General features: G+C 37.8%; 1 protein-coding gene across 2 annotated transcripts; it reads left to right on the top strand.

The window, feature by feature from the left end:
* The first annotated feature begins 7,655 nt into the window (after positions 1-7,655).
* On the top strand, positions 7,656-21,894 carry LOC125399400 (C-type lectin domain family 2 member A-like). Of its 2 annotated transcripts, none has more exons than XM_048432839.3 (6): positions 7,656-7,980; positions 10,981-11,141; positions 13,323-13,442; positions 15,647-15,816; positions 18,702-18,805; positions 19,626-21,894. In XM_048432839.3, the coding sequence occupies exons 2-6, from the start codon at positions 11,093-11,095 to the stop codon at positions 19,723-19,725; spliced, it is 543 nt and encodes a 180-aa protein (XP_048288796.1). In that variant the 5' UTR covers positions 7,656-7,980; positions 10,981-11,092; the 3' UTR covers positions 19,726-21,894. The 2 variants fall into 2 exon arrangements, with proteins under 2 accessions (XP_048288796.1, XP_085542054.1); XM_085685928.2 differs by lacking the exon at positions 7,656-7,980 and adding an exon at positions 10,092-10,544.
* The last annotated feature ends 5,800 nt before the right edge of the window (positions 21,895-27,694 follow it).

Consider the following 27,694-nt stretch of genomic DNA (forward strand, 5'->3'; position numbering starts at 1 on the left):
TCCAAACACCTGTGGTCAAGGGCTTAAAACTGCCTCTAACTGGCTCCAAGGAATACCTCTGCCTCCTCAAGCACCTGCGCTCTCTCTCTCTCTCTCTCTCTCTCTCTCTCTCTCTCTCTCTCTCTCTCACACACACACACACACACACACACACACACACACACACTGTAATGTTGATGTGGGAGTCCCCTCTGTTTGCTGTGATTACCTTTAATGAATAAAGAAACTGCCTTGACGTGTTGATAGGGCAGAACTTAGATAGGCATGGAGGACTGGACTGAGTGCTGGGAGAAAGAAGGGTGGAGTTAAAGAGACACCATGGAGCCGCTGCCTGAGATAGACATGCTGGAAATTTGCTGGTAGGCCATGACCTCGTGGTGATGCCCAGATTAATGGAGATGGGTTAAATTAAGATGTAAGAGATAGTCAATAAGAAGTTAGAGCTAATGAGTCATGCAGTGATTTAATTAATACAGTTTCTGTGTGGTTATTTCAGTTCTGGACGGCGAGAATGAACAAGCAGCTCCTTCTTACAACAAAATATAAAGTAAATATTAGAATTGATAAAATAATACTCTTTAAGACTAATGAAGTTTCTAATTCTAAAGCAATTGTATGTAACAAAGGAACTTGGTCATGAAATGCTCTTGATGATGGGTTGGTGAACAGTGAGGAAAGAGGATGAGATGGGGTGTGTGTGGGAACTTTTCTTCTGGAAACTAATAAAGGTCATAGTTTTGCTTCCAGTCTGTGTGTGGCAGACTAAGAAATTGTCACTGCCTTTCCGGAAAGTCCCTCTTTCCCAGTAGAGCATAGAGGAAAAAGTTGCCGAGACACAGCTTCTCCTTTCACGGTGGACTAGAAGATTGAAGATGTTGCGTAATAAGCCTACCTTCCCAGGACCTCTCCCACATCTGGGATGTGGCCTCCTCCCACATCTGCACAGTGAGTGAGCCATCTCCTGCCAGGCATTCTGAGAATGGTGGGATCTTAACTGCATTGTCGAGGTCTGTGCCTGGTACAACTAACATAAGCAGACTTTGGTATTCAGGCCCCATCCATATACTGAAATGAAATAAAATAAAACTGGTTTCATATCTTCAAAACCATCCACTTATCTGGCATTAATGTGAAATGTAATTTGGCCATAAAAAAGGAGCTGAGTATCTGGTAATCTTACTGATTCTGTATCTCAGAAGAATTTCATGTGTGGAGGAGACTATAAAATGAATAAAGATTGTACCAAACTATATGCACCCTCCTGCCTTCCATGTAATTGGCTCTTTGCTAGCAAGCTTACTGTTTATGCCAGCTGCAAAAAGCACCTCTTCCCAACTATGAAAGTTTGTACAAATTGTAGTCTATGCATTGATAAGCTCCAATTAGAAATATCCATTTGAAAGGACTTTAAAACAGGTGATATTTGGATTGTTGAACACAGTCTAAAATGTCAGAGGAGTTTGCGAATTAAGAATATTATTAAACAGATCTGTAGAGCATCTGCAAAGATCTAGAAGAGACATAAACTAAGGTGTACACATCTAGTGTCTATGGCTGCAAATAAGACTGTCTGAGACTGAGAAATTGCTATGTAATAAGACACAAACAGGACACAGGAGTGTCTATGATGTATACCTCAGGTTATGAGAAGAACAAGGACAAAAGCTAGTTGCTTTCCAGCAAAGAAGACCACATTTCTATCTCCGCCAGAAAGAGTAAGATGTCCCTGAGTTTTACAGAGGCTTGCTCTTACATTGGGCAGGCTTTAGCTCAGGAAGTAGGTAGGGTCCCAGGCACTCACAGTCAAGCAGTGCTTTGCATACAGGTTTAAATACCATTTTTTCCATTCCAGCCCAGAGTCATTAGCATGCATTATAGACAGTGACAGCAATTTTCAGTCTTTTTACTATAACATCCTTTCAAATCTCAAAAAAAAAATGCCAGAATATATATTTAGAACATTGTTTGGGTAATATCTCAGGTTAAATTCCACCCATTTGTTGATATGGAAGAAATTCAAATTAATAGAATTGATGTTGTAAATGATTTGTTAATAGACTTGCTTCAGTGACATTAAGTCACACAAATAGATTCGTTAAGGCAGGTGTTACCTCCAAAGTACTTCAAAGATAAATAGTATGCTATACAGGTCTGTGAGAAATCAGTAAAATTTAAGATGCTGGAGTATAAATGTTGTTTACTAGAATTGGTCGAACAGCAATTAAGCTCCATTCCTATAAAAAATGAGACAACCCTGACATAGAACCAGCCATTAGGCCCATTTTTTCCTTCAGAGAACATATTCAAGGGGGCAGCGCAGAGTGATTGCCGTGTGTAATTTCTCATGTCATAAAACCCCCACCCCTCCTCATTGTCTTTTTTTTAAAGCATAATTCTTCCAGGTGGGTAAGAAAATTCCAGGTATCAACTGTTTGAAAAGAACAGCGATGATGTACTAAACAACAAGTCTGACAGTTTCTCTGCTGTATATATCTGCCATCTGCCTATGTGGCCAGTCTTAAATTTCCTGCTTCTACTTAAATTAATTAAGGTGTAACCTGGAGCTGGAACCTAAAAGGAATTTAAGGATGGCAGCATATGTGGAATGTATAAGCCTAAGGTGCATATGAGTTGCTAAAATCTGTTTGGTACCAGCTCCTCACTGGATACTAGCCAGAGTCAGATGTGAGTTATCATTAAAGAGTTCTTTTCTTATTTCTCCTGAGTGTGTGGAGTGAATTGTACCTGGAGGACACATTTCTACTTCAAATGGGGTCTTCTGCTTTCTGGGGTACTAATACCTTAGATCTCTTCAGAGTCCACCTAAGGCACTATAGCCAGCAAAGAAAATATCTAATGGTAAAGGAAATGAATCAGCTCACATACAACTTCTTCTCAACATGTCTCTTTATTGTTTAACCTTTTTTTTCTTCTGCCTCTATTCTAATTCTTCTGTCCTGTCTATAATTTCTTAGCTCTAATCCTAAGTCTCAATTCTAATTCCAATTGCAATTCTCTGTCGCCTTCTTGTTCTTGTTTGCATTCATCTTGTTCTTGCTCTTCTTCTTGTTGTCGTCCTTTTCTTCTTCTTCTTCTTCTTCCTCTTCTTCTTCTTCTTCTTCTTCTTCTTCTTCTTCTTCTTCTTCTTCTTCTTCTTCTTCTTCTTCTTCTTCTTCTTCTTCTTTTTCTTCTTCTTCTTCTTCTTTTTCTTCTTCTTCTCCTTCTCCTATTTTCCTATTTCTGCTAATTCTGTCAGCTTATTCTCTAGCTTCTCCTTACTTTCTTTGTTCTACCCAACTTATAAAAACCCACAAAATCTTGCAGGCATTCATCTGAAAGTCGCATACCATTTCTTTCTTTATAAAACAGAGTAGCTCCAACAGCTCCCAGGGCAAGAATCCAGATAGGAAGAAAAGAGCACTCTCTTTCAGTTTACTCTGCTGCTAGTCTACTGCAAACCACAGCTGTAAAAGGAGAAGTCTTTTTTGTTATTCATCTGTAGAGGTGGAAACCTTATTGAACTAAACTAATAAGAGAAATAAGGAAGTTGCATGTTATATCCTATATTTTTGAATGTATAAAATATCTTCAACATTCTGTGATTAATGGTCATAAAGATCAGAATTTCTCGGACTGGAGAATTGTTGGTTTAGAAATGTGTCCTCAGAGAATGCTCCAGCAACTTGAGCTATAGGCAAGTGCCAGAGGAGCCCATACAGCAGTTGCCAAGGCACAGTGACAGTGAAAACATCTTAAGTCTAAAGATGTTTTTTTTTTCTGTCAAGCAGGTAAACCTACCACAGAAAGGCAAACTTGTAACTGTATTTTGGGATTATGAAGTTAGTTTTATTTTGTAGCTAGCCCTGTCCAGCCATGGGATCTTACCTGAAGGTGTCTGAACAAAGACCATAAAACTAAGGGTAGGAATCCTTGCAAAGAGGTAATTACCATCCCTGTTCCTGCAATTAGGTTACTTTGTATTATTTACCTTGGCACAGCAAATCATACAGATGGCTACATGCCCTACTAAATAAGATTGAATTCATTTTGTAATAGTTTATCTTAAAATCCAGTTCGAAAGACACCTGGTTTGTTCAACTACTTTGAAGTTTTATGTCAGTTGTTAGGTGTGGTTTTCTCAGCAGCCAGAAAAACAGTAGCTGTTTTCTGAATCCATAATTACTTTAATGTCATTTCTACAGGACAACTTAGCGCCTAACTTTATGCAAAATTTGCTCCCATTTAAATTTGTAGTAAGAAAATGAATGTCTCACTTTCACTTTCTCTGTTTTCAAATGTGTCAACTGAGCAATACAGTGTAGTGAATTATGCAGTGAAATGAGCCCTCTCTATGCTGAATATTTTAATAAAAGATGTTTGCAAACAGAGACTGAGCTTTTGTTTCCCAGCCACCCAGACCTGAATAATCAAACAGAAACTATATTAATTACTAATGGCGAATCAATCCCACACCAGTTAGGTTTTAAAGGGGTATTCATTTTGGGGGGTAAAACTTACATACACATAAACTGTCAGGAAAGGAGCCTCGTCGCTGAAGCAGGAGCCGGAACCAAGAGGTCTAGCCGAGGCTTGCCGCTCCTTTTTTAAAGAGAAATATACCACGCTCCACTGGGCTGGTATTTCAGCGGCTATTAGCTGAAGGAGCGGAAGGTACTCCCGCAGCAAATTACAACACTGCTAAGCCATTGGTTTAGGCATATTCCTACCTAACTCTTACATCTAAAATTAATTCTGTTAATCCATGTCTCACCACAAGGCTGTGACTTATCAGTAATGTTCTGGCATCTTTCTAATTTGTCGTCTCCTCAACTCCAATAATGGCCAATGATTTATCAGAGTAAAGCCAGGTGAGAAACCTGAAGAGAGAGAGAGAGAGAGAGAGAGAGAGAGAGAGAGAGAGAGAGAGAGAGAGAGAAAGTAGGTAGAATTGAAGAAACACCATGTAGCCATGCAAGAAGCAAGATGTGATGTAATAAACCACAAACCTCGTGGTAAAATATAGAATAATAGAAATGGGTTAATTTAAGATGTAAGAGCTAGCTGTACTTAAGGTGCACGCCTGAGCTATTGGCCAAAGAGTGTTTTAATTAATATGGTTTTTGTGTGATTATTCGGGTCTAGGTGGCAGGAAACAAAAGCACAGTCTCCATTTACAGCTGTGCTGTTTTTTTTAAAGTACAGTAATTAGCATTCACGGTGATATCTATAGGACTAAAAGAAAAAAATACATCTTGATTTTCTACATGTGGAGTTTAAGAAATAGGACAGTGGCTATTGTTTTACCACTGTGCTTGAGGCATATGTTTATGCACTTGTTGATCCTTAGGATTCAAAGTTTTCTAGAAAAATTGCTTATATATTTGTATTTAGCTCTTATTTTATTTTCTTTTTATTTATGTGTCTCTGTATATGCACACATGTGTGCAGGTACCTGTGGATGCCAGAAGAAGGTATCAGATCTCCTGTGCTAGAATTATTGGTTGTTGTGAACAGCATGATGTGGATGATGGGAACCCAGTTCTGGTCCTCTGTTAGAGCAGTAGAAACTCTTTAACCACTGAACCATCCTAAGTGCTCAATTATAAGTTGATAAATGGATATTAACTTTTGATACAGGAACAAAATTGCAAAATATTTAACCAAATGGAGTACTGTGTTTGTCGTACTCCGTTCCTTCTATTTTGTGTATGTGTTTTACCTACATGTATATCAGTGCACCATATATGCACGTGACAGAGATTAACCAGTCTTCTGGTGCTAGAAATTGAATCCAGATCCTCTGGAAGAGCCACAACTGAGTTACCTCTCCAGTCCTTTTCTTCTATTTTAAAATGTATTTCTCATATTCACCATGTTAACGAGACACAATCACTTCTGGCAACATCACTCTACTCCCGAGAGAACGTTGGGCACCAAAGACACTCCACTTGGAGCTTGTCTTCTTCTTGGCAGAACTGGCCTTTGGGCAAAGAAAAGCCCATTCCTCGACCATTGACAGAATTACAGAGTATCCATAAAAGGATAAAAACAGGATTGTATTATCCTGCCAAGACAGGGTAAGATAGTTCTAAAAAGTTCCTTGCCTTTGAAAATGGCATGTCAGTTACGTTAGGCCTTAGCCAAAGTTGGTTGCCTCAACATGCAAATGAGATTTTAGATGATTGCCCAGGCAGCGAGATGTCTCTGTCATTTCTAGAGTTTTGGAAGTTGCTTATTTCTTGTTTACTTAGGTAATATTATATCCTTCTAGAGTCTTTGATAAAATTAAAAAAATAAATGATAGTTATAATTTTCCTTAGTTATGATAAAAGATAAAATAGATATAGATATTATAACTATAAGTATTGCTTGATAACTGTTTTGTTATATATAATTTTACTATGTTAAAATTAAAGCCTTCTTTTTTGTTTAAACAGAAAAAGGAAAAATGATATAGGAGGGTAATCTGTCTATATGTTACTTTCATTGGTTAATAAAAAAACTGCCTTGGCTTTTGATAGGACAACAGCTTAGATAGGCGGAATAGACAGAACAAAATGCTGAAAAAAAAAAAAGACAATGAGGCAGACACCAAGACACCATGGATCCAGCTGCCACATCAGACATGCTGAATCTTTCCCGATAAGCCATGGCCTCATAGTGCTACACAGATTACTAAATATGGGTTAAAGCAAGCTATAAGAGTTAGCCAATAAGAGGTTAGGGATAATGGGCCAGGTAATGTTTAAAAGAATACAGTTTCCATGTAGTTATTTCAGGTAAAGCTAGCTGGGCTGGCGGTGGGAAGCGGGCCACCTTTCCTTCTACAATCTGATAGCCCTTGTTAAACCTGAAGGGGAATACTGACTGGGTTGGGCAAGAACTTAGAGATACAATCACTTTTACTTTCCCTAACTTATAATGAAATTCTTCCTTCCTTCCTTCCGTCCTTCCTTCCTTCCTTCCTTCCTTCCTTCCTTCCTTCCTTCCTTCCTTCCTTCCTTCCTTCCTTCCTTCCTTCCTTCCTCCTTTCCTTTTTTATATCCAGGCTGAAGCTTCCCCTCCCTTCTCTCTTCCAAGCCTCCCCACACCACTCCACCTCTGCTCCAGTCCCCTAATCCACTCCACTCCTCCTCCTGTTTCTGTTCAGGAAATAGCAGGTCTCCCTTGGATTTCAACAAAACAGGGCATATCAAGTTGTAGCTGACTAAACATCTCCCCATGTGTTAAGGCTGGACAAGGCAACACAGTATGAAGAGTATGGTATCAAAAGACAGCAAAAGAGTTAAAGACAGTCCCTGCTTCCACTGAGAGGAGTACTACAAGTTGAACAAGCTACACAACTGTAACATATATGCAAAATGCCTAGGTCAGTCCCATTCTTTCACTTGAAAGATCTGACTTTCAAACAACAGGGATTTGACTTTCAAACAGCAGGGATTTAGGAACATAACTGGAAAGTCTAAGTAATATGTGTGTATGAAGAAACCCAAATAATCTTTATCTCCTCCTCTGTGAAAGGGATGACTATTTTAAAGACAGATGAGAATGTAAATAACTCTATGGTATCATATGTAGCTTTCTTGGGCTCTTTCAGCTGAGTAAACAGATGGGGACTCCCCACTTCTCACCTGTGCACTTGGAGTTTTCCCCTTAAATTACTATGGTTTTGCTTCTCTTCCCCTTTCTCACTTGACCCACAGTTAAGCTTTGGAGTTTTTGAAGTCCTGAGGTTTGGGGTTGCTGGCTCAGCTTCATCTTCTTCCAATTTCCTAATAGGTGTGTCTATATGTATCACTCACTGCCTGTTACTTCAGAGTCTACAAGGGCAGAAGTCCAAAGTGTGCGAACTCAGTTAGGGAGATAAAATCAGATTCTCTTGGGAACATCTTGCTTTTTCAGGACCAGCAGCCAAACATCCAACAACTCTGAGAAAGAGTTGCTCAGGTACCAGAAGAAAAGGGGAGAAGACAGACACCTGTGAGTATTGGGGACCTGTTCTGGCAGAGAAATGCATTTGAAAGGGAAGGTTTCTTATTTCCTCTTTAATTTCCACGACTCACTGTTGAAATGGAAATGAATGAATGGCTTAGAGAAACTTAGCAAGCAATCCCAAAGTAACAAAACTGTAATTTCAGAATGTTCATAGTTGTCTGGGTGTTGTAGAGTGCTGCGGGGATAAAATGAAGTTTATCGACTGACAATTAGCAAACATTCTGGTCATTCTTTATTTAACAGGATATAATTTGTTCTCTTTTCCAATATAAAATTCAGGATTTGCTAAACAAAAGCAGAATAAAGGAAGATTTGGGTGTCATTTTGAAAATTTAAGCAAAAGTGGAAAAGAGAAAAATAGTGTTTGTTCACAGCTATTTCTGAGGAGAATTATATTCTTTTAGGCACCTGGGGAGTAGCATGACTAACTTAACCTGGAATCAAAAAGTGACGAGAAAACTGCAATATAAATAAGAGCAAGTCCTTATTTTAGAATGAAAACAGCTTTGATTTTTAGACAAAGGGCTGAGCCCAATAGTGTTGAAGAGAGGACTGTAAAATGGACCGAAAGACTCATTTACTTTTTCAAATTTATTTTAATTTTATGTGTTCACGTGTTTTGGCTGAGTGCGTGAAAGTGTCCCACATGTGTACAATTCTCAAGGATGACAGAGCAGAGAAGCAAATCCCTGGAATTAGAGTCGTGGATAATTGTGAACCGGATTCAGTTTTCAGCACCTACATGGCAGTTCCCAACCAACTCTAACTCTACTTCCAGGGGGATCTTACATCTTATCCTGCCCTCTGCAGGCACCGGACACCCATTTGGTGCACTGACATAGATGTAGGCAAAACATCATACATATAAAATAAAATAAGTTAATATGCATAACAAACTCAATATTCCCATTTGGTTGAATGATTTATAATACTCTATGTGGGTATTGACAACAAAACCCATGTTCTCCACAAGAGCAGCCAGTGCTTCTAACCATTGAGCCATCTCTCCAGCCCCTCAGTTACTCTTTCAAGAAATATTGGCTTCATTAATTTGTTTAGTGCCAATCAGTGTCATCAGATTTCCTTCTCTCTTCAAGTTTATAGTCTTTTTGAGAAAGTTGAACAAGGGAATAGCCCTCATTGTGAGGCTTTTGGTCCCAAAAGGTGTGGCCTACATGACAGTGTCAGGTTGACAAAAGTGTCATCCTAGGTAAACTTAGTTAACAAGGCAAATACCAGAGATGAAAGGATTTGACCTAAAGGTCCATAAAGGGCTTAAACAGTAGGAGTGCCCTTCCCTGGCCCCTACTCCGGGCAGTCTTACACTTTGAGCAATGTGGCATCTCGGTTTTTCTCAGTGGAAATAAAGCTTCCATGCCAGAGGTCACACAGAGGGTGCATTCAGCCAAGAACCAGGGTGGGATCCTCCTCCTGATGCATCACTGATGTCCCCAAGAGAAGAAAGGGACTTCAGACTGGATCCCAGCTGTAACCAAATGCAACAAAGACTTTGTGAGAGCTGGTATTGATTTAACTAGAGCTTAGGTATAGTTTGCAACAAGTAATTTTCAAACTAGTATTTGATGTTTGCAGGGAAGTAGTTTATTCTACCTACCTCTCCCCTTCTCTCCACCTCCATGTATATGCATATGTGTGTGTGTGTGTGTGTGTGTGTGTGTGTGTGTGAGAGAGAGAGAGAGAGAGAGAGAGAGAGAGAGAGAGAGAGAGAGAGAGAGAGAGATACAGCCTGTTTGGCTCTTAAAAAAACTGGAGTGAGATTGATTAATTTTAGACATTCAGCATAAAAATTAATAACTACTTTCTTTTTAGCGCAGCTTAAATATTCAACTCACTGGTGTTTGTCTGTCATAATGTCAAGTAACACTGCAAGTTTGTGATTAGCTTAATTTGACATAGTAGCCCAGTGCATTTGGCTATTGAACTTGAGAAATCTTATTATCAGTTCCGCATACAAGAATATTCTCTGCAAAACCTGACAGGAAATCAGTGGGTTTTCTCTGAGTGGTTAAATGTGAAGCATCTCTTGGTATTCATGCATGACCACTGTTAAACCTAATAAAAGAAGGGCAGTGGGTAGGAGGGCTGGGAAGGAAGCTGATACGTAATATTCTTCAGTGAGGTTTAGTAAAGTAAACGGGGGCTCTGGGCCATAATTCAGGCACTGTGCTAACAGCTACATATAAGCTGTTTCCTTAAAGAAACTATTCAACCTCCTTAGTACTTTAAGAAATTAGCACAGTATGGAAGATCATAATAATTGCTGTCTGATAACAGTGTGAGTCACATCTGGGCTATCATATATGAATGACAAAATATTGTTGAGATATGATCTTTCCCTGGTGTTGTGGTGTTGGTGGAAGCACTTTCTGCTCCTTCAGCCAATAGCCTTTAAGATACCTGCCCATTTCTCCAATACTTTAAAAGTAGCTGTAAAGCGTGCACTCCTCTCTCTTGCTTCTGGCTTCTGCTTCCAACCAGTAGACTCTGTTCCTGTTCACGCAGAGGACGGTTGTCTAGGACAGTGATCTGTAAGTTTTTCCTTAAATAAATAACCCTTTATTATTCATAATTCTGAACTGGTGTGGGATTATTTTGTGACTTCAGTCATCACTTTGGTATTAAGGCAAACTTGATTTCCTTCAGCTGAATACTGTTATTTCATGCTCAAATAATTTAAGACAAAAGATGTGGTTGATCAAAATTAAATAAAAATGTTTCTAAGCTGGAGTGATCTATGAAGACCCAATATGTTGATTTCACTGATGTATGAACCTCACTTGCCACCACTGAGTTCAAAGGAAGAATCCATTCATCGTCTCCAGCTGAGTACATTGTTCTTTACAATGTATTGACACTCAATGTCTTTTGGATGAAGTACTGAGTTTTGAAGAAGTTAAAAGACCAGCCATCGTTCTGAGGAACTTTGGTCACTATATTTATGTTATCATGATAATTTCACTTTAGATCTCCTTCATCTACGTGACTGAAGTTAAATCTAAGCAGTGGCAGGTGTGATCCTGAATCCAGGGAGTTCATCACAACCAGACTACTTCTTTTCTTTTACGTGACGAGAGATATGAGTGAAGAAATAACACTGACAGATTCTGGAGACTTTCAATCTACAGGTAAGCCAGGAATATATGAAGGTTCAGTGGCCTTCATAAAAATAGACCCTTTTGTCTGTATTCATTTTTCCTGTTATCCCTTTGTTGCCATTACTACTCAAGATGTAGCCCTGGTCTTTGAGACTCATGGTTAATTGTTTTATCACTCTGCAGAATAAATATTTATTTATTTATTCATTCCTGATGACTATTTTGGTTGTGTCTGGTCTAGTTTCATTGTTAACAAATCTTATGTAAAAATTAGTGTGTACATTTTGGTCTATACTAATTCTATACATACACTTTCATTTCTGTTGGGAAAACACCAATGAATAGAATGGATAAGCCCTAAATCAGGCATACGTACATGTGTGTGTGAGCACACACATGCATGCACATGCGAATGTGACTCCAATGCTCTTTTCATAAAAATTACATGTGTGTTCTGGTCTTTCCATAGCTTCCTAACATATTCGTGTATTTTGAAAGAATGGAGACATATTCTAAGAATGTTTTGGTAGGTGATTTTATCATCATACAAACACAAGAAGGACACTGACTGCGCAGTGGATATTTGCACCAAAATCATTATATGCATGTAAATCACAAATTCACTGTATTGGAGTAGTTATAAAATCTCTAAATCACAGGGATTTATTTAATTCCTTTATAAACATGTGGGACTGGGACCACCATTGTATATGTTTCATCTTTAGCCAAAAGGCAACAATAATGTGTAGTGGTGGTGGTTTTAATTTTAATCTTTCTAAATTAAATTCAAGTGCTGTGATTTTTAAAAATTCAGTTTTAAGGTTTTTAAATTATCTTTTATTATTTGTGATTATCTCTGCCCCTCTCTCTCTCTCTCTCTCTCTCTCTCTCTCTCTGTGTGTGTGTGTATGTGTGTGTGTGTGTGTGTGTGTGTGTGTGTGTGTGTGTGTGTGATGAAGAGAATAGAAGAGGGCATTGGATCTCCTGGAAGTGGAATTGCTGGTGGTTGTGAGCCACTTAATGTGGGTGCTGGGAACTGAACTCAGGTTCTCTGGATGAACAGCAAAATCTCTTAATCACTGAGCCATCTTGCCAGCCATTACTTTGCACTTTTCCAATGACTAGTGGTGATTAATACTTTAAAATCCACATAATCGTTTTTTCATATATCTTTTTTAGGATGTTTTTCACATCCTAAAATTTCAGGGTTTTTTTTTCAGTTCTTTTGCTTAACATTTTCTTAACATGTATTTATTAACTACTGAGATTTTATATATGCTAAATACAAGTTTTTTGCCAAGCGTTGAAAATGCACTTGTTTCCGCATAGTCTCTGGATTATCTCATCTTTCCTAACACTGTCTTTTGAAGACCCAAAGTTAATAATTTTTAGGAAATTCAATGTGTTTTCTGACAGATCATGTTGTTTAATTAAACTAAAGAGATCTTTACTCATCCTAAGGTCACCAGAATTTTCTCCATGGTCCACTTTGAGACTTTCTCCTTTTGTGCCAATGGGTTGAAGTTTAGATTGAAACAATTTCTTGCATATAGATATCCCTTTGTTCCAGGACCATTTATGAAAATGATTAAAATGATTATCTATTTTCTGTCTTTATCAAAATCTAATGACAACACAAGTGTGTACTTATCATTATGTCTTCCATTTTTCTTTACATCAGAACCAGGCTGTGTTGCTAGGTCCAACTTTGATGTCCCTAGGCCAGGCAATGCTTTTCCTCTGAGAGAATTTGTTTTCAAAATTGTTTCATGCACTTTAGGCTTTTTTTCCATTTTCACAAGTACTTCATAACTAGTTAACCAATATCTTCCCAAAACAAAAAGTTGCTGCGAATTCTTTACTGGGAATTATCATAAATCAGTAGATTGATTTTGGTAGAATTAACAGCTTAACAGTGCTGTGTCTTTTAATGTATGGAAACAGCCTCTCCATTTTTTTATGCCCTTGTTTCTCTCAATAATGTTTTGTCATCCTCAGTGGACAGTTATAGCATACCTTTTGATGGGTTTTCCATAATTAATATTTTATAGCATCTCATATTTTAGTTACATTGATAGCTGCTAAAATATAGAATCATTATCAGTTTTTTTTGCATTGGTCTTGATATGATAGACTTTCTAACACACTATCAGTGATGAAGACCTACTTAGTATTTTATAGGAAATAATATCTTGTTCATTCATCTCACAGAGTCTCGGGAATTTCAAACCAGGAGCAGATGGAGATTTTACCCTTCTCAAGTCACCAGCCTCCTTTTGATGACTGTAGTCTTCTTTTTAGTGATTGTAGCACTGGGAGCAACTTTAGCAGGTGGGTTGCCTGTTGTTATTAGGAAAACTTTTATCCTGTGTGTGTCTATCACACTCCAGTTGGGTATTTGGAGTCATTTTGAACCACACTCAATCCTGAGCTTCCTACAGATGCTCCTTGGCTTCATCCTGAGAAGTCCATTAGAAATTTAGAAATCATGGCAAGAGATGTTCAAGGCCTTCCTCGGCTGCACAGTGAGTCTGAAGCCAACCTGAATTACATGAGACCATGTCTCAAAGTCGAACAAATGAAAAGAACAGAACCAATCATTCTTGATGACACAATTCTTTGACATCATAGCACTGGCACAGTTCTTACAGCTGGAAGGAGTCTGCAGAACTGCTCCCCCGATGCGCTAACTCATCCTGACTCACATACATACTCTTATGTGAATGCTAACATTTGTGTTCCCAAGCTGCTTCTACTAGTGGCTATGTCTTTCAAAATGAGTACTGAAGCTGATCCTGCTGGCATATGCAGCTGGGGAGACAGAGGCAGGCAGATTTCTATGACTTCCAAGACAACCCGGTGCCCGGTCTACATAGTGAGTTCCCGGACAGTCAAGGCTACATATAGGGACTTTATCTTAAAAAATGGATTATGAGCTCCAGGTGATTTCTACTCTCTGTGCAGTTTACAAGAGTGCAACCAGATTTCCAGGTTCTGATCACAAGTCACAACTACCAGAATGTTTGCAATGGTTCTCAATCTGTGGGGCACAATCCCGTTGGGGTTGCGTATTAGATATTTACATTAAGATTCATAACAGTAGCAAATTTAGAGTTATGAAGTCGCATCAAAAATGATTTTATGATTGGGGTGTCACTACAACTTAAGGAACTGCATTAAAAGGTCGCAGCATTAGGAAAGCTAAAAACCACTGATATATAAAAATAGAAAAATGCCAGAGAAATGTTGCTCCCTAATGACCACATCCTTATATAACAATATTCATGGGACTTTTGTTTTGATAGTGGTAAGGATAGAACTTTGGGTACTAATAAATCTGAGGCAAATGCTCTAACACTGAGTTACATCCCTAGCTCTAAAATATTCTTATACAAAATATAGGATTACGTTTATGAAGTAAAAACATTCTGTCCTCTCCCTGGTGGAAAGTGTAGACTTATTCTAAAGGTTTTTAACAACTTAAAATAATTTTAAAGAAGTACTGAAAATTTGAAAATTCTATTTAACAATATATACATATACAAATTTATACATGGTTTTTACAAGAATATATGTATATAATAAAACAATAATTGACTAAAAATGAATGTTCATAAATTATATATATTTAAGCATATACCTATATCTGAGTTTATACAGCTATAGAGAAATTAATAAAGCTTATTTTATAAACTATTTATTGTTATTTTCTTAGATATACATAAATATATACTCATGTTCATATATACTCACATATAAAATATGCTCATATGTTGTATTATGTAATCTTTATGAATAGAGAGAGCAGGGAAGGAACATCACTATATAAAGGGAGTGCAAGGCTTGATGCTGAAAATCAACAAGAAATTATAGTTTTTAATCTTCATGGTACTTATACAGTAGGAGAAAAGTTTGTGAATCAAATAATAGGCAATAACTTCTGTGATGAGGTCATGAGGTAATGATGTCCATTCAAGTAAGTACATTTGCCAAAGAGGCTTAAATATTTTCAGAAAAAGTAGTTAACTACAAAAAATATACATCCTTATGGATTACTACAAAGGTTAAAATTATACCCACACCTAGAAAGGATACATAGTTATGAACAGAGTGATGAAGATAATTTATATTTATATATGTATATATCATGTTATGCTTTACAATATATTTTCTTATATATTTTGCAGTTTTGAGTTACCTGATGAAGTAACAAGAGTGTTGTACTTTCTTCTTGTAAGGAACAGATAATAAATAATATTGCAATATACAGCAGCATCTCTTGGCTCATTTCTTTTTATGTCACAGATAATATTGCATCTTTCTGAATGAGGTCATTTTCTGCTTAATATAGATGAAAAATAATAGTAATAATGCCATCCCCAAATCTTCCAGATTAAGGAACCAAAACTAGTCTCCAAAACTGTGTTCATTTGGAAAGGAAAAAAAATGTTTGAAATTGTATTTTACTATGACTTGGGAAAGGAAATCAACCTTCAAGGCCTTCCATACTTAATGTTCTTTTACATTATTTTCAGTTGAAAAACAGAAATCTCGAACTGATCCCACACCATGCCTGGATGACTGGATTGGTTACCAACAAAACTGCTTCCATTTTTTTGAAAATACGATGACATGGGGAAAGAGCCAGAACTTCTGTGCCTCTCACAAAGCAACTCTCGCTGTATTCAACATCACAAAAGAAATGGTAAGACAATAGCAGTCATTTTTAGAGTTGCAGCTGGTCTATAGAAGACACTATTACAATAGAAATTAAAAAATGATGACCCATTACACAGCACAGGGGAGACTACTTTTTAAAAAAATATTGTTTAAGATAACTTACTTATTTTTATGCTGTTGGCATTGGTGTTTTTTCTGCATATATGTCTGTGTGAGGATGTCAGATCCCCTGGACCTGGAGTTACAGACAGTTTTGAACTGCCCTGTGGGTGCTGGGAATTGAACTCTGATCCTCTGAAAGAGAAATCTCTTAACCACAAAGCCATCTCTCCTAAGACCACTGTTTATATGAGCTAAATAGACTACAAAGACAGTATCTTTGAAAGTCAGAGCAAACCAACCTTCATGATACAAACGATTCATAAATATTGAAGTAACCTTCCTCATTGACTTTAGCTGGGAGTGAGGATGCTTAAGTATTATACCACATCCTATATAAATCAGCTTGTGTCCAACTACACATCAGAAAGACCAAGCTACTCATTAAAGAAGTCCAGTCACATAACTGGCTATTTTCGAAACAGAACAACAAAATTCAAAGAAAACCCAAAAGCACTTCCCAGAGTGCAAACTTCAGAAACCACAATAAAGTCCTAATCTTGAGTTGTTATTTACCTCTTTAAATGCAGATGAGAGCCTCTCAAGAATTTTTGTTGAAAACGATAATCAGTAATGAAGAAGTGTTTGACAGAAATACTGGAGACAATAACCCAGTCTAGTCAAAACCTGGGAAGCTTGGTGACACAGAAAGTATAGTAAAATTAAATCATGTAATACAACCCAATTGACAGAAATATTAGAAATGTAAGACATCAGAGGTGATGAGAGACAGGAAAACTAAGCACTCAAGGAGAAAATACAACCAAATAATAAATAAAGAACGATAACAGCAAAACTGTGGCCTAGGGAAAGAACTCAGTGTGTACAAGAGCTTGCCATAAACACACGAGGACCTGAGTTCAGACCCCAGAACTCATGTGTATTAGCTATTTTTCTAGTATTGTAATAAAAAAGCCATGACCAAGTAAACCTTTAAAAGAGAGTATTTTTAGGTGTTTGGTTCGAGAAGGATAAGACTGTGTCATGACAGGAAATCATGGCAGCTACTTACATCTTGAACCACAAGTAGACACCAGGGAGAGCAAACTTGAAATGGCTTGAGTCTACAAGTCCCAAAGACTGCCTCCATGAACCCATACCTTCTAAGCTTCCTTAGATAATGCCATCAACTGAGGAACAAATATTCAACTGCTGAAGACATTGGGAAGCATCTCAAATAGTGTTATCAACTGGTGACCAAGTATTCAAATTCTGGCTCCTGTGGGGACATCTCATTTAAAACACCATGCAAAGCCATGCATGACAGTACCCATGTGTAATCCCAGCTCCTCTATGGCAAGAGGGAATGCTGAGATAGGAGAGTCCCCAGTGCTCTAGGCCAGTTAGACCTAGACCATACACAAGAGCAAACAAGAAACCCTTTCTCCTACTACAGGGACTGATACCTAATGTTGTCTTCTAACTTCCACACACGAATTATGGCATGCATGCATCTGCACGTACACACACACACACAGACACACACAGACACTTACACAGTGACACACAAACACACAGAGACACACATACACACATGTCATATGCACAGACAGAAAGACTAATGTAGAAAATTTGTTTTTAATAAATAAAATTGATAGCAGAAATGGAGGAAAGATATACATCCCTAATAAAAAATTATGAGCCTTGAAGATTTAAAAGCACAAAATATTATAGATAACTTCACCACAAAATATTTTAAATTTTTAATATTTGTAATTGCATAAAGAATTTCTTAAGTAGTAGTTTCTGACAACCTCTAGAACAAGAATGGACAAACTAATTCCATAAAGAGTAGAATATGCTGATTATCCTAACAAACTAAAGACAAAAAACGTCAGCTCAACAGCTATAATAAAGTAAAAGAAATGATGACAAAAAAAGATAGTCAAAAATTGCACCATTAATGAATCTAAACCTAAACCTAGCAACAATTGTGATAAACTGAGTCTATTTCACTCATTTAAATTTATTGATCTAAGCTTTTGATTTTACTTCAGAGAGAAAATCATCAAGATGATTCTTTAAAAACAACAACGTGGGGACTGGAGAGACAGCTCAGCGGTTCAGAGCATGTGTTTTTCTTACAAATGACTGGGTACAGTTTCCAGCACCTGCCTCAGGTGGCTCACCAGTACCTGTAACTCCATTTGCAGGGGAACTGATGCCCTCTGGTTTCCGCATATAAGGCACAAATATTGATGCAGGCAATCATACATACATATAAGAAGTAAGTTCGTAATCCTGTTTTAGAAAGCAACAAAGTATAGTGGCTGCTTACAGAGGCATCTGAACATGCACAGACACCCATTGGAAAGTTAAATTGGGTGATGGTGAAAGATAGCGCAATTCTCAGCAATTACCAAGCCATACTATAGCAACCACATTAGAAAATAAAATACAGCTGACTAAACTATAAGGCTACCTGGAATACAGAATTTAAATGAAATAGTAACCATTCAAGCCTTTCACCACTAACCAAAATTCTCCTGTAGTTAAAGGATCCAAAGTTACCAAACACACCAATCCCACACAGAACAGATGATCTCTACCTTATAAAAAAATCTTCTAGCTGGAAATGTTTTTGTATATTAAACATATGAGCCAAGTGAAAGCAATGCAATGTGATCCCTAAGGTCTTTCCCGAACAAATCTGCCCATAATTCTATAACAAGTGCAGTGAATAAATTAAGTGACAATTTGAGATAATAAGGCATTTGATGATGTGTGTCCTGTAAATACTTTTGACTGAAGGACTTCCTGAAGCGATATGCAGACCTTTCTCATTATTGGATTGGACTGAGTCGAGAACAAGGGTCAGAGTGGCAGTGGGCAGATGGAACCATATACAATAGTAGGTAAGTTCTAGTTCACATACTAAAGCCTTGACATAAGTCCTTCCCTATTACAGGGAATGCCATTCTCTTTGTAAGGAAGTCTAAGCAGGCAACAAAGGGGAAAGTAGTTATTATTAATATGGTAATTTAATACTTTCAGTGCACAACACACATTGATTCCTAATCAGTATGTATTTTGACTTGAACAGATATACCAAGAGTGAATAAGTTCAAGTCCATTTTGTAAGTGAAACCCCTGACCCTGTAGATATTGAATACACAATATTCTGTAACACAAAATATTTGACAAGTCCCACCCTTTCCACAATATATAGGCTTTATGGATTTTGTTATGGTTGAATAAAAATCAGAACAGGATCACTCAAGGTATGATTAAGGAGAAGAATTTTATTGTAGATATGAGGCATCTGGAAAGGTCCAGATCAAACACGGCCAACAGAATATGAGAGAAGGAAGGATGGTAGAGAGCAAGAGTGGAAGAAGAGAGAGAGAGGGAGAGGGGGGGGGCGGGGGGGGAGGGCAAGGAAGAAGCTGGGAGAAGGTAAGGGAAGCCCAGCCCCTGGCTTGGAGAGGTATAGCTCAGGGGGGCGGGGTGAGAAGTGCTGGAAGGAGCCATGAGTACCGTCCAGGGTTTTTTTGAGACCTGAAAATGGTGATGTTTCCATGTACAAAAAGTGACGTTTTAAGTCAGAAAAAGGATGAATTCATCTTAATTGGTAGCTAATTATTATTGTGCTAAAGGGTAATAGATATTTTTCTCTGACACTTGCAATTAGCGTTTATTAATTTTGTGGCCTGTTCTCCCTGTATTTTTTTCCAGGCTTAAGATCGCCGGGAACGGTCAATATGCCTATCTACACAAAAACGGCATCGGCAGCTCCAGCAGTCATCTGTTTAAAAAGTGGATTTGTAGCAAATGAAATGTCAATTCCCAAAGAAACTGAAATCTCGTAGATTTAAAACATTCTCTATTAAATGTAGCTTTAATTCTCTCTGAAAAAGATTCTATTATTATGAGTATGCATGAAATTCATGCTTAGACTTTTTCATTCTTGTCTCCTTTCAGATTTGATTTTTAAATCTGGTTTTGATAAATCTGTCCAGTTCTTGACTTGTAAGATGACTCTGTCGTATCCTATTTAAAAGCGGCTTGGCCTGAGGATAGCTCAGTGGTAGAGCACATACTTGCTTAGTATGTGTGAGGCCCTGAATCCTACTTCAGGGTTAGACATATACACATTCCAAATCTCATTGGTGAATGAATTTTCATACTTAGTATATTAAATATGAATGGAAAATTCATATTTTAATATATTCAATGTGTATATTAATTCTTTGAATTGATTTGAATTTAAACTGAATTGAAACTAATCTCACATATAATTACTTCTCAGGAGCTCTAACTCTCCTAGATTTGGAGGGTTTTCTCCTTCCTTTTATGAGCAATACTAGCAGTTAGCTATCTTTTATTTTTGTATTTGCATTATTTTATTAATGCAACCCAAGTATGTAGTGTAATTGATACACAGAAACTTTACAGAAAACAAAATTTTGCACCTAAGTTGCCTGTGTGAGGCCTGCCAGCCTGTGAGTAACCAGTCTGAATTAGCACCTCCCTCTCCCTACCTGTGACTGCCCAGGGTCTGTCTCCCGATGGGCCCTGTGAGTGGTAATGCTCTGGTGAAGACCTTTAAGTGTGTAGTTGGATCTTCACTGTTCGAACTTCTCCAATGTTTGAGGGTCGGTGTCAAATGTCAGCCTCTTCAGAGGATTTCATGTTCACTAAGGTTAACACTGTTGCTCTACAACACACAAGCCTTTCTTAATGTCATTGTGAAGCTGGTGACATACATCCTCTGAGTGGAATTTAAATTGTGATGGGACGCAATGCAGAATGAGGCAAGAGCTACCTTCGCCTTCTATTGCAGAACTCATCTCAGCCTCTGTCTCTCTACTCTTTTCACTTTCATTCTTACTTTCTGTTTCTCTCTGTGCTTCCGACATCCCCGCTGCTACAAATGTTCTTTCGATTATTTCATTCTCAAAATGAATAGAGAAAATTGCTGTTCACAGTTAAGTAGGTTTCAAGTAAGTAAGAGACTAAAAAAATATAGTGTCTTTTCTAACCATAACCCACCAAATGCAAGCAATAAAACTCAGGATTTTCTTCCTTGGATCTTTATGCAATCCAATTATATTGCGTTATTACTCCACCATCCTCCTGTGTCAAAAATAAACTAATAGCTATAAATGGTTGTGATGGAATCTTAGAACCAAACTTGTAATTACTTCAGAAAAGGAGAGACTAGATAAGTGTACAACTTTGGTAATTGATACCAAATACTACAAGATGCACAAAAACAAATGTATTAGGCATGAGAAGAGGTTAGTGCAGAACAGAATGAAAGAGCCATAAAAATTATTACTGGAAAAATATTTTCAGATGGATAAGTAAAGAAAGAAAGGAATTTTTAGGCAGACATGGTAGCTCAGGTCTATAATTCAACACTAGGGAGGTGAAGGCAGGGGGATCTTAGGTTCGCAGTCAGTTGGTGCTATGTAAAAATAACTTAGGCAGAGAGGCAGAACAGGAAAAATAGGACAAATACATTTCTCCACAAAAAATTCTCACCAGAAGTGTGACAGCAGAGTGAAAGGAGCATGTGATGTTTTGCACAATTTAAAAGTTATGCTAGTCTCAAAACCTTGGAATGATAGAGAAAAGTAAGCAGGATGGGAGCAGATCTTAGATATGAATGCAATCAAAGAGGATGAGAGAAACAAGGAAAAAATTATATCCTTAGTTTGTGTCTTCAGTTTATCAAATGAATACCAGCATTGTTAGCTGACACAGAAAGGAGGGGTACTGAGACAAGCTGAGTTTCAGAGGGTTGTGGATATACCTTCTAGAAATTCAACCAAAAGCAAAAGGTACAGCCACAGAAATAAGGGAGCAGTTCAGAATGGACACATGAGACAAACATTATGAGAGTTTCAGGGATGTAAAAGAGCAAACCTGTGGGATGAGAGGAGAGAGGTGGGGCAGGGACAATGAACAAGCAGCCATCACAATCATTTCCTCACGGGGGGCGGGGGGAGAAAGAAAGAAAACCTTTCTTCTTACACATAAACTTACTCCCTTATTTTCTTTTATTCTTTGTTTCTGTATCTAGCTTTTAGCAGGGATGGGTGGGTTGGGAGTGCTTCTTTGGGTCTTGTCTTTTTTAAGCTAAATTTGTGCATAGACTTGCATGAGTAAACAATACTGACTTCAGATGGAAGAGCGCATCCCCACACATCTGTGGAAGTAGTAACTAACAGCGCTGTACCATTTAGGAGATTGCTCTAACACACTGTTGGATCTGTGATAACACTCATGTTGAGTAATGGCTGAACACAGTAAGAAAATATGTAGATGGCTCTAAACGTCCTTTGGCTTATAGCTTGTAATTCATAAGAGTATTTTGTTATTGGTTTTGAAGATGGAGAGATCATGTCATGAATCCCTCTGTACAACCTATGGTTTAAACAGCACCTCGTGCTGGCTCATACTTGTCGACATAGACTTTAAAATGTTGACGCCTGCTTGTTAACCAATACTAAAATAAAAGCTTAAGGAACAAATTGAGACTTTTGCTTATTATTTCAATAAAATCACAAATATCCCCACATAGTTATTGAAGGAAATTGTGGAAAATTTTACCTGTAAATATTTATCACTAAGAATCTGGAAAGGTGTGTCTAAGTGTTTTAGCTTTTGATGCTCTCAGGATGAAGTCAGGGTTGCAAAATGGATTCTTTTCCTTTACTGATTTAAAGAATTAAAAGACAGGAAGAGCAAGATCTCAGAAGCCAGCCAAATTTTATTCAAATGAAAAGTGCATAATGCGTATGCACACATGTATATATATATATATATATATATATACACAAGCACACCCAGAAAGTGCACACATGCACACATACATGTGCCATGCATGTGAACACAATCAAATGGGAAACAATAGAAAGTCCAGAAATCTGTACACATCAGATAATGATTTTGAAGTAATATACCACAAATGTACTCTGTAGAAAAAGACATTGTCTTCAGTGATGTTGGGAGAAAATGAATTAAATATTCAGAAAAATGGAAATCTTTATCGCATGTCAAATTTAAATAAAAACAGTGGGTTAAGAAGTAAAACTGTGAAGCCTCTGGACGAGCACAGAAAAGCCTCTGCCGCACTGGCTTACAATGTGCAGCTCCTATTCTAGCTTTTCCGTGGCTTTGGTGTTGCTTTACGTTTGATTTTCTTTCTTTTTTGTTCAGTCATCACCTTAAACATCACACTCCAGTTTCTTCAGCCTCTGAGTGTGGAACTGCAACAATCACACTCCAAGGAACTTGCAGAGTTTCTGTCTCGGAATAGGTCTCCATTATTGGTCCCTCTTGCTCAGGAGCATCTAGATTTTGAACTGGCTGTCCCAGCTCTCTTTCCTGTAGGTATAGAAAATCTAACCTCTACTCATGTGAGTCAATCTCATAAATTCTCACTTAGAATTGTGTGTTTTCTTGTTCCTTTCTTCTCATAAACAGCCTTGAATAATACAAATAGACAAAAAATAGGACAATATACAATACAAATATCATTCACTGACTAGGAAGAGGAGGAGAATGAAAGGAAGGAGGTAGAGGAAAAGGAGAAAATGTTTACATAAAAATCAGTGTTTGTGACTTAAATATTAACTTTCTGTTATTCTCTTCTTACAACTTTTTTTCTATCATCTTTTCTCACATTTATCAAATATCCACCTTAATAAATGGTGCATAGTTTTTCACACTCGTGTGGCTTTATGGATTGTCTTGTATTTAATTGTGTGTGTGTGTGTGTGTGTGTGTGTGTTTGTACCATATGTGTGAAGGAAAGTAGAGAGTGGAAGTGCGAAAGCTCACCCCTTAGCCCCACGAATGCTTGGGGTGTGGTTCTTATGAGATAACAAGTCATGTGTTTTCACCTCAATAAACTAGGTTGATTGTCACAACTGCACCGGATGTTGGAATCACATGTAGGTTGGAGATGCATAAGCAGGAAATATATCAGAATATATGTTTACTCCTGATTGGATGAAGGCGGGAAATACCATAGTGTTGTGGGAGTTTACTTTTATGAGCTCCTGACTGACCTATATCCAGGACCATGTCTCTGAGAATCCCGGGTATGTACATGACCAGAGTCCATTTTCCTGGCAAGAGCTAGAACTCGCTTTAATTGGATAATTGTGGAACCGGTTTTTCTCCTCGCAATTCTCAGGTTCAGCATTTGGAATTCCCTAGTGAAATCATATCGTTCATTCACATTTTGAAGCTGGCCAGGGCTCCCAGAAAGGCAATCCAGGAGGCCTTCCCCTTGGAATTCAAAGATTCAGGATTTACCGTTCAAAAAGAAAATAGCATGTTTTTCTTATTCACGGCTGCCCCCTTCTGGTAAGTCATAGAAATCGTCTAGCTTTTTCTGTGTCATTTGGTTTCTGGTTCTGTGGGATCACAACCTGGGGACCTGGGGGCGACGAGAGGCAAATATTTCTCTGTCCAAAGAAAAGTGAAACATCACGTGGCCCTTTGGTTATTTCTGGTTAACTGGGAGTCCGGCCAGGGTCACCAGTTACTTTCCTGACCTGCTTTGAGATCCTAGCAAAGCCTTGAAGACTGGGTACTGAGAATAAACTTGGAGGGGCCAGCACCTGAGTATTCACTGGCTGGGTTTCAATACCTATTCTGTACAGCACAGTTGAGGAGCCATAAGGACATTTCACAACTCTGGGGGGCAAGCAAAGGTTTTGGAGAGACCCAGCATAGGATGTCAGGTCTTCCAGGAGACAAGGAGATCTCAGAAATGTCAGTGTCTGGATTGTGTGGGAATGCTACTGAGGAAAAATGGGGGTCTCCTATTTGTTAAGAAAATTCTTTGGTCAAACTGGTGAATCTCTGAATGATTACAATTGTTGATGTCATTGTCTTGTGTTTCCTGTTGTAATTTTTGCTCTGAGCCTTGTCTTGTGTTTTATCTGTCTTCATGTGCTACCAAAGAAGGGAACGTTTTGTCTATAAGGTGTGTGTTTGTGTGTGTGTCTTTGCTTTCTGATATGCCTATAAGTTTTGTGTTGTAAACACGGGGCTGAGGAAGAAATGGGTCATGTTTGGTTGAATGAATGAATTATTTGTGTCTTTTGTTTCTGACTGGTCTCCTTTATGTATGAGCTTCCATGAATTCCATGGCTTCTTTGATGACTGAGGCTCAGAATTTAACTCTGAGCTTTCTGGTCACTAGATTTAGTTCAGTGGGGGTTCAAATGACTTTTGGATATGGATAATAGTAAAGTTGTTTTATGTAGTTCTTACTTTATTGACAATCTGTAGGTAAAGTTTTTCTGTCCTATAAACCAGCTCCCAAATAACCACACAGAGACTTATTAATTATAAATCCTGGACAAATAGCTTAGGTTTATTACTAATTAGCTCTTACAACTTAAATTAAGCCATATTCTTTATCTATGCTCTAGCACGTGGCAGTACCTTTTTTCAGCACAGCATGTTCTTCTGTATTCTCTGCATCTGGCTGGTGGCTACTTGTGACTCTACTCTTCTTCTTCCCAGTGTCCTCTCAGTCTTGATCTCCCACCTAATTTCTTCCTTACTAACTATTGGCCACTTGACTCTTTATTAAACCAATGAGAGTAATACATGTTCATGGTGTACAAAAGGATTATTCCACAGCAAATATCTGGCTCTGGAATTGGGTTATGTTTCTTCCCTTTTCAGACCAGGAGTGTTTTAAAGGTCTCTATGTCTAGGGTCAGAGGATCCACCTGATGCAGCGACAGGGAGAAGAGAGCAAAGCAGAATAACTAAAAAAGATTGTTGGTTCTATTTAATTGTCTAAGATATTTACTAAGATATAAACCTTATCTATAGAATTGTAAGTTTACTGAGAATGCTTAAATATCTTTAATATGTGTAACAAAAAAAAGTTAATTCAGTAACACAGGGGTGATAGTTTAAAAAAAAAAAGTCCATGCTTAGGTAATCTTAAAGGAACCACGTGGCGTGATGCCATTTGGGGACATAAGCTACATGTGATTTCACCACCATCTTTAGGCAGTCACATGTCTGGCAAACATCTTTGCTAGGGTTGGAGAAGATGAATGTCATGCGATTTCATCGCCATCTTGATTAAAAATGATCACATGATGTGGGTCAACCAAGGTGACAACATATTTTGGATTAGGATGGTTTTTTGTATGATAATTCCTATCTTGAAAACAAGGTTTTTGAAAGGAAGGATTTAAAAATAATGCTTGTTTAATAAGGCATCAAGCATCCATGCTTTCATATACATGAATGCACCTCATGCTGACAGTCAAACTTTATAATGTAAGAGTCACCCAAGTGGTATTGGTTTAAGATATGAAGGAATCATGGAGAGCACCTGAGACTTGGCATTGTGTGGAAAGGCTAGAATTCCTAAAGAGAACCTAGTTTCAGTGGGGACCCGAGATACATGTGCCATGTGACAGCCACCAGAAACCCCAGCCCCAATGAAAAGAAGCCATTTGGGTCCTTGAATACAGGCTGTGTATGTTATTGATGGTCGGGCCACAGAGGTGACCTGAGCCCCTGACAAAGCACAGAGGATTATGAATGAAACCCAGATATTGAACATTCTTGTTTGCACTGCTGGAGCTTGATTTTGCCTGGTGCAGATAATAGTTGTGCCCTGCATCTTCCCTCTTGAAGTAAAAAAGTGTACGTTTCTTTATTAAATTGCAGGAGCACACAGTTGAGAGATTTTAAACTTCTTTAAGAGGAAAATTTTGGAGTTTTACAACTTAATCTTTAAAAAACCAGATTTTTTTTAAAAGAAAAACTTTTAAAAAAATTTTAAATTTGTGAAGTTATGGAATTCTAAGTTTATAAAATGTTTTATGTTATAATGTTTTTATTCATATGTTATCTTAAAAGATAAACAAATAAAAGGTTGAATAATTAAGGCAACAGCTGTGAACATCAAAAATGAAACACCAGAAATTGGGATGTTCCTATCTTATCATGCAGCTTGGCATGACCTAAACAGTCTGGAAAAGAGTCCCTCATGGCCTAAAATATATTCAGGCTATTAGAGACAGCTGCTTCGGACTTCCCCGCATGTTTCTGCATAATTTCTCTTCCATATTTATAATAAACCTATTCTTTAAAGTGCCCGTGGAGCAGTGTCATTCAGTGGTTTCACTGGGTCCCCACTTATAGCTTGTTTCTTTATTTGTAAGTCAGAATTGTTGAAACCAGACAAATATGTGCACAGCCAGTCAATGCTGACTAAGGAAACAGTACAACATGCTGCAAATCGTTTCCTTATTTACCATTTACATGACAAATGCCTGGTCCCTCACAAAGATGAGCAGTACTGATGATAGTGGGCTTGGTAGTTTCAGAAATACTGTAATTAAACAAGTAAGATACAATATATATAGGGTGCGACAATAAAGTGGCTACAGGAAACTTAAAAATATGTATCAAATCCACATAATTTAATCTGGAGTGGAAACTGGTCAAAGCAACATCCCTTGCCAAATGGTATGTGATAGCCTGAACAATAGAATAAAATTAAATGTGGCCTGAGTGTATGGCTCAGTGGTAGAATGCTTGCCTACAGTGTACACGTCACTGGGTTCATTTCTCAGCTCTAACAGAATAAATACAGTTAAACAGACAAATAGGAAGAATGTTAAACTCAGACAGACAAATGTGATCAGGTTAACTTCTGTAAGGAGTAAGAAGTGAACAAAGCTTAGTGTTATTCCATTATAATAAATACAGGCTGGGAAGTAGGGGACAATGAGGTGATGCCA

The sequence above is a fragment of the Myodes glareolus genome, chromosome 3 (assembly GCF_982192425.1).
Source record: "Myodes glareolus chromosome 3, mMyoGla1.1, whole genome shotgun sequence".
Taxonomy (NCBI): domain Eukaryota; kingdom Metazoa; phylum Chordata; class Mammalia; order Rodentia; family Cricetidae; genus Myodes; species Myodes glareolus.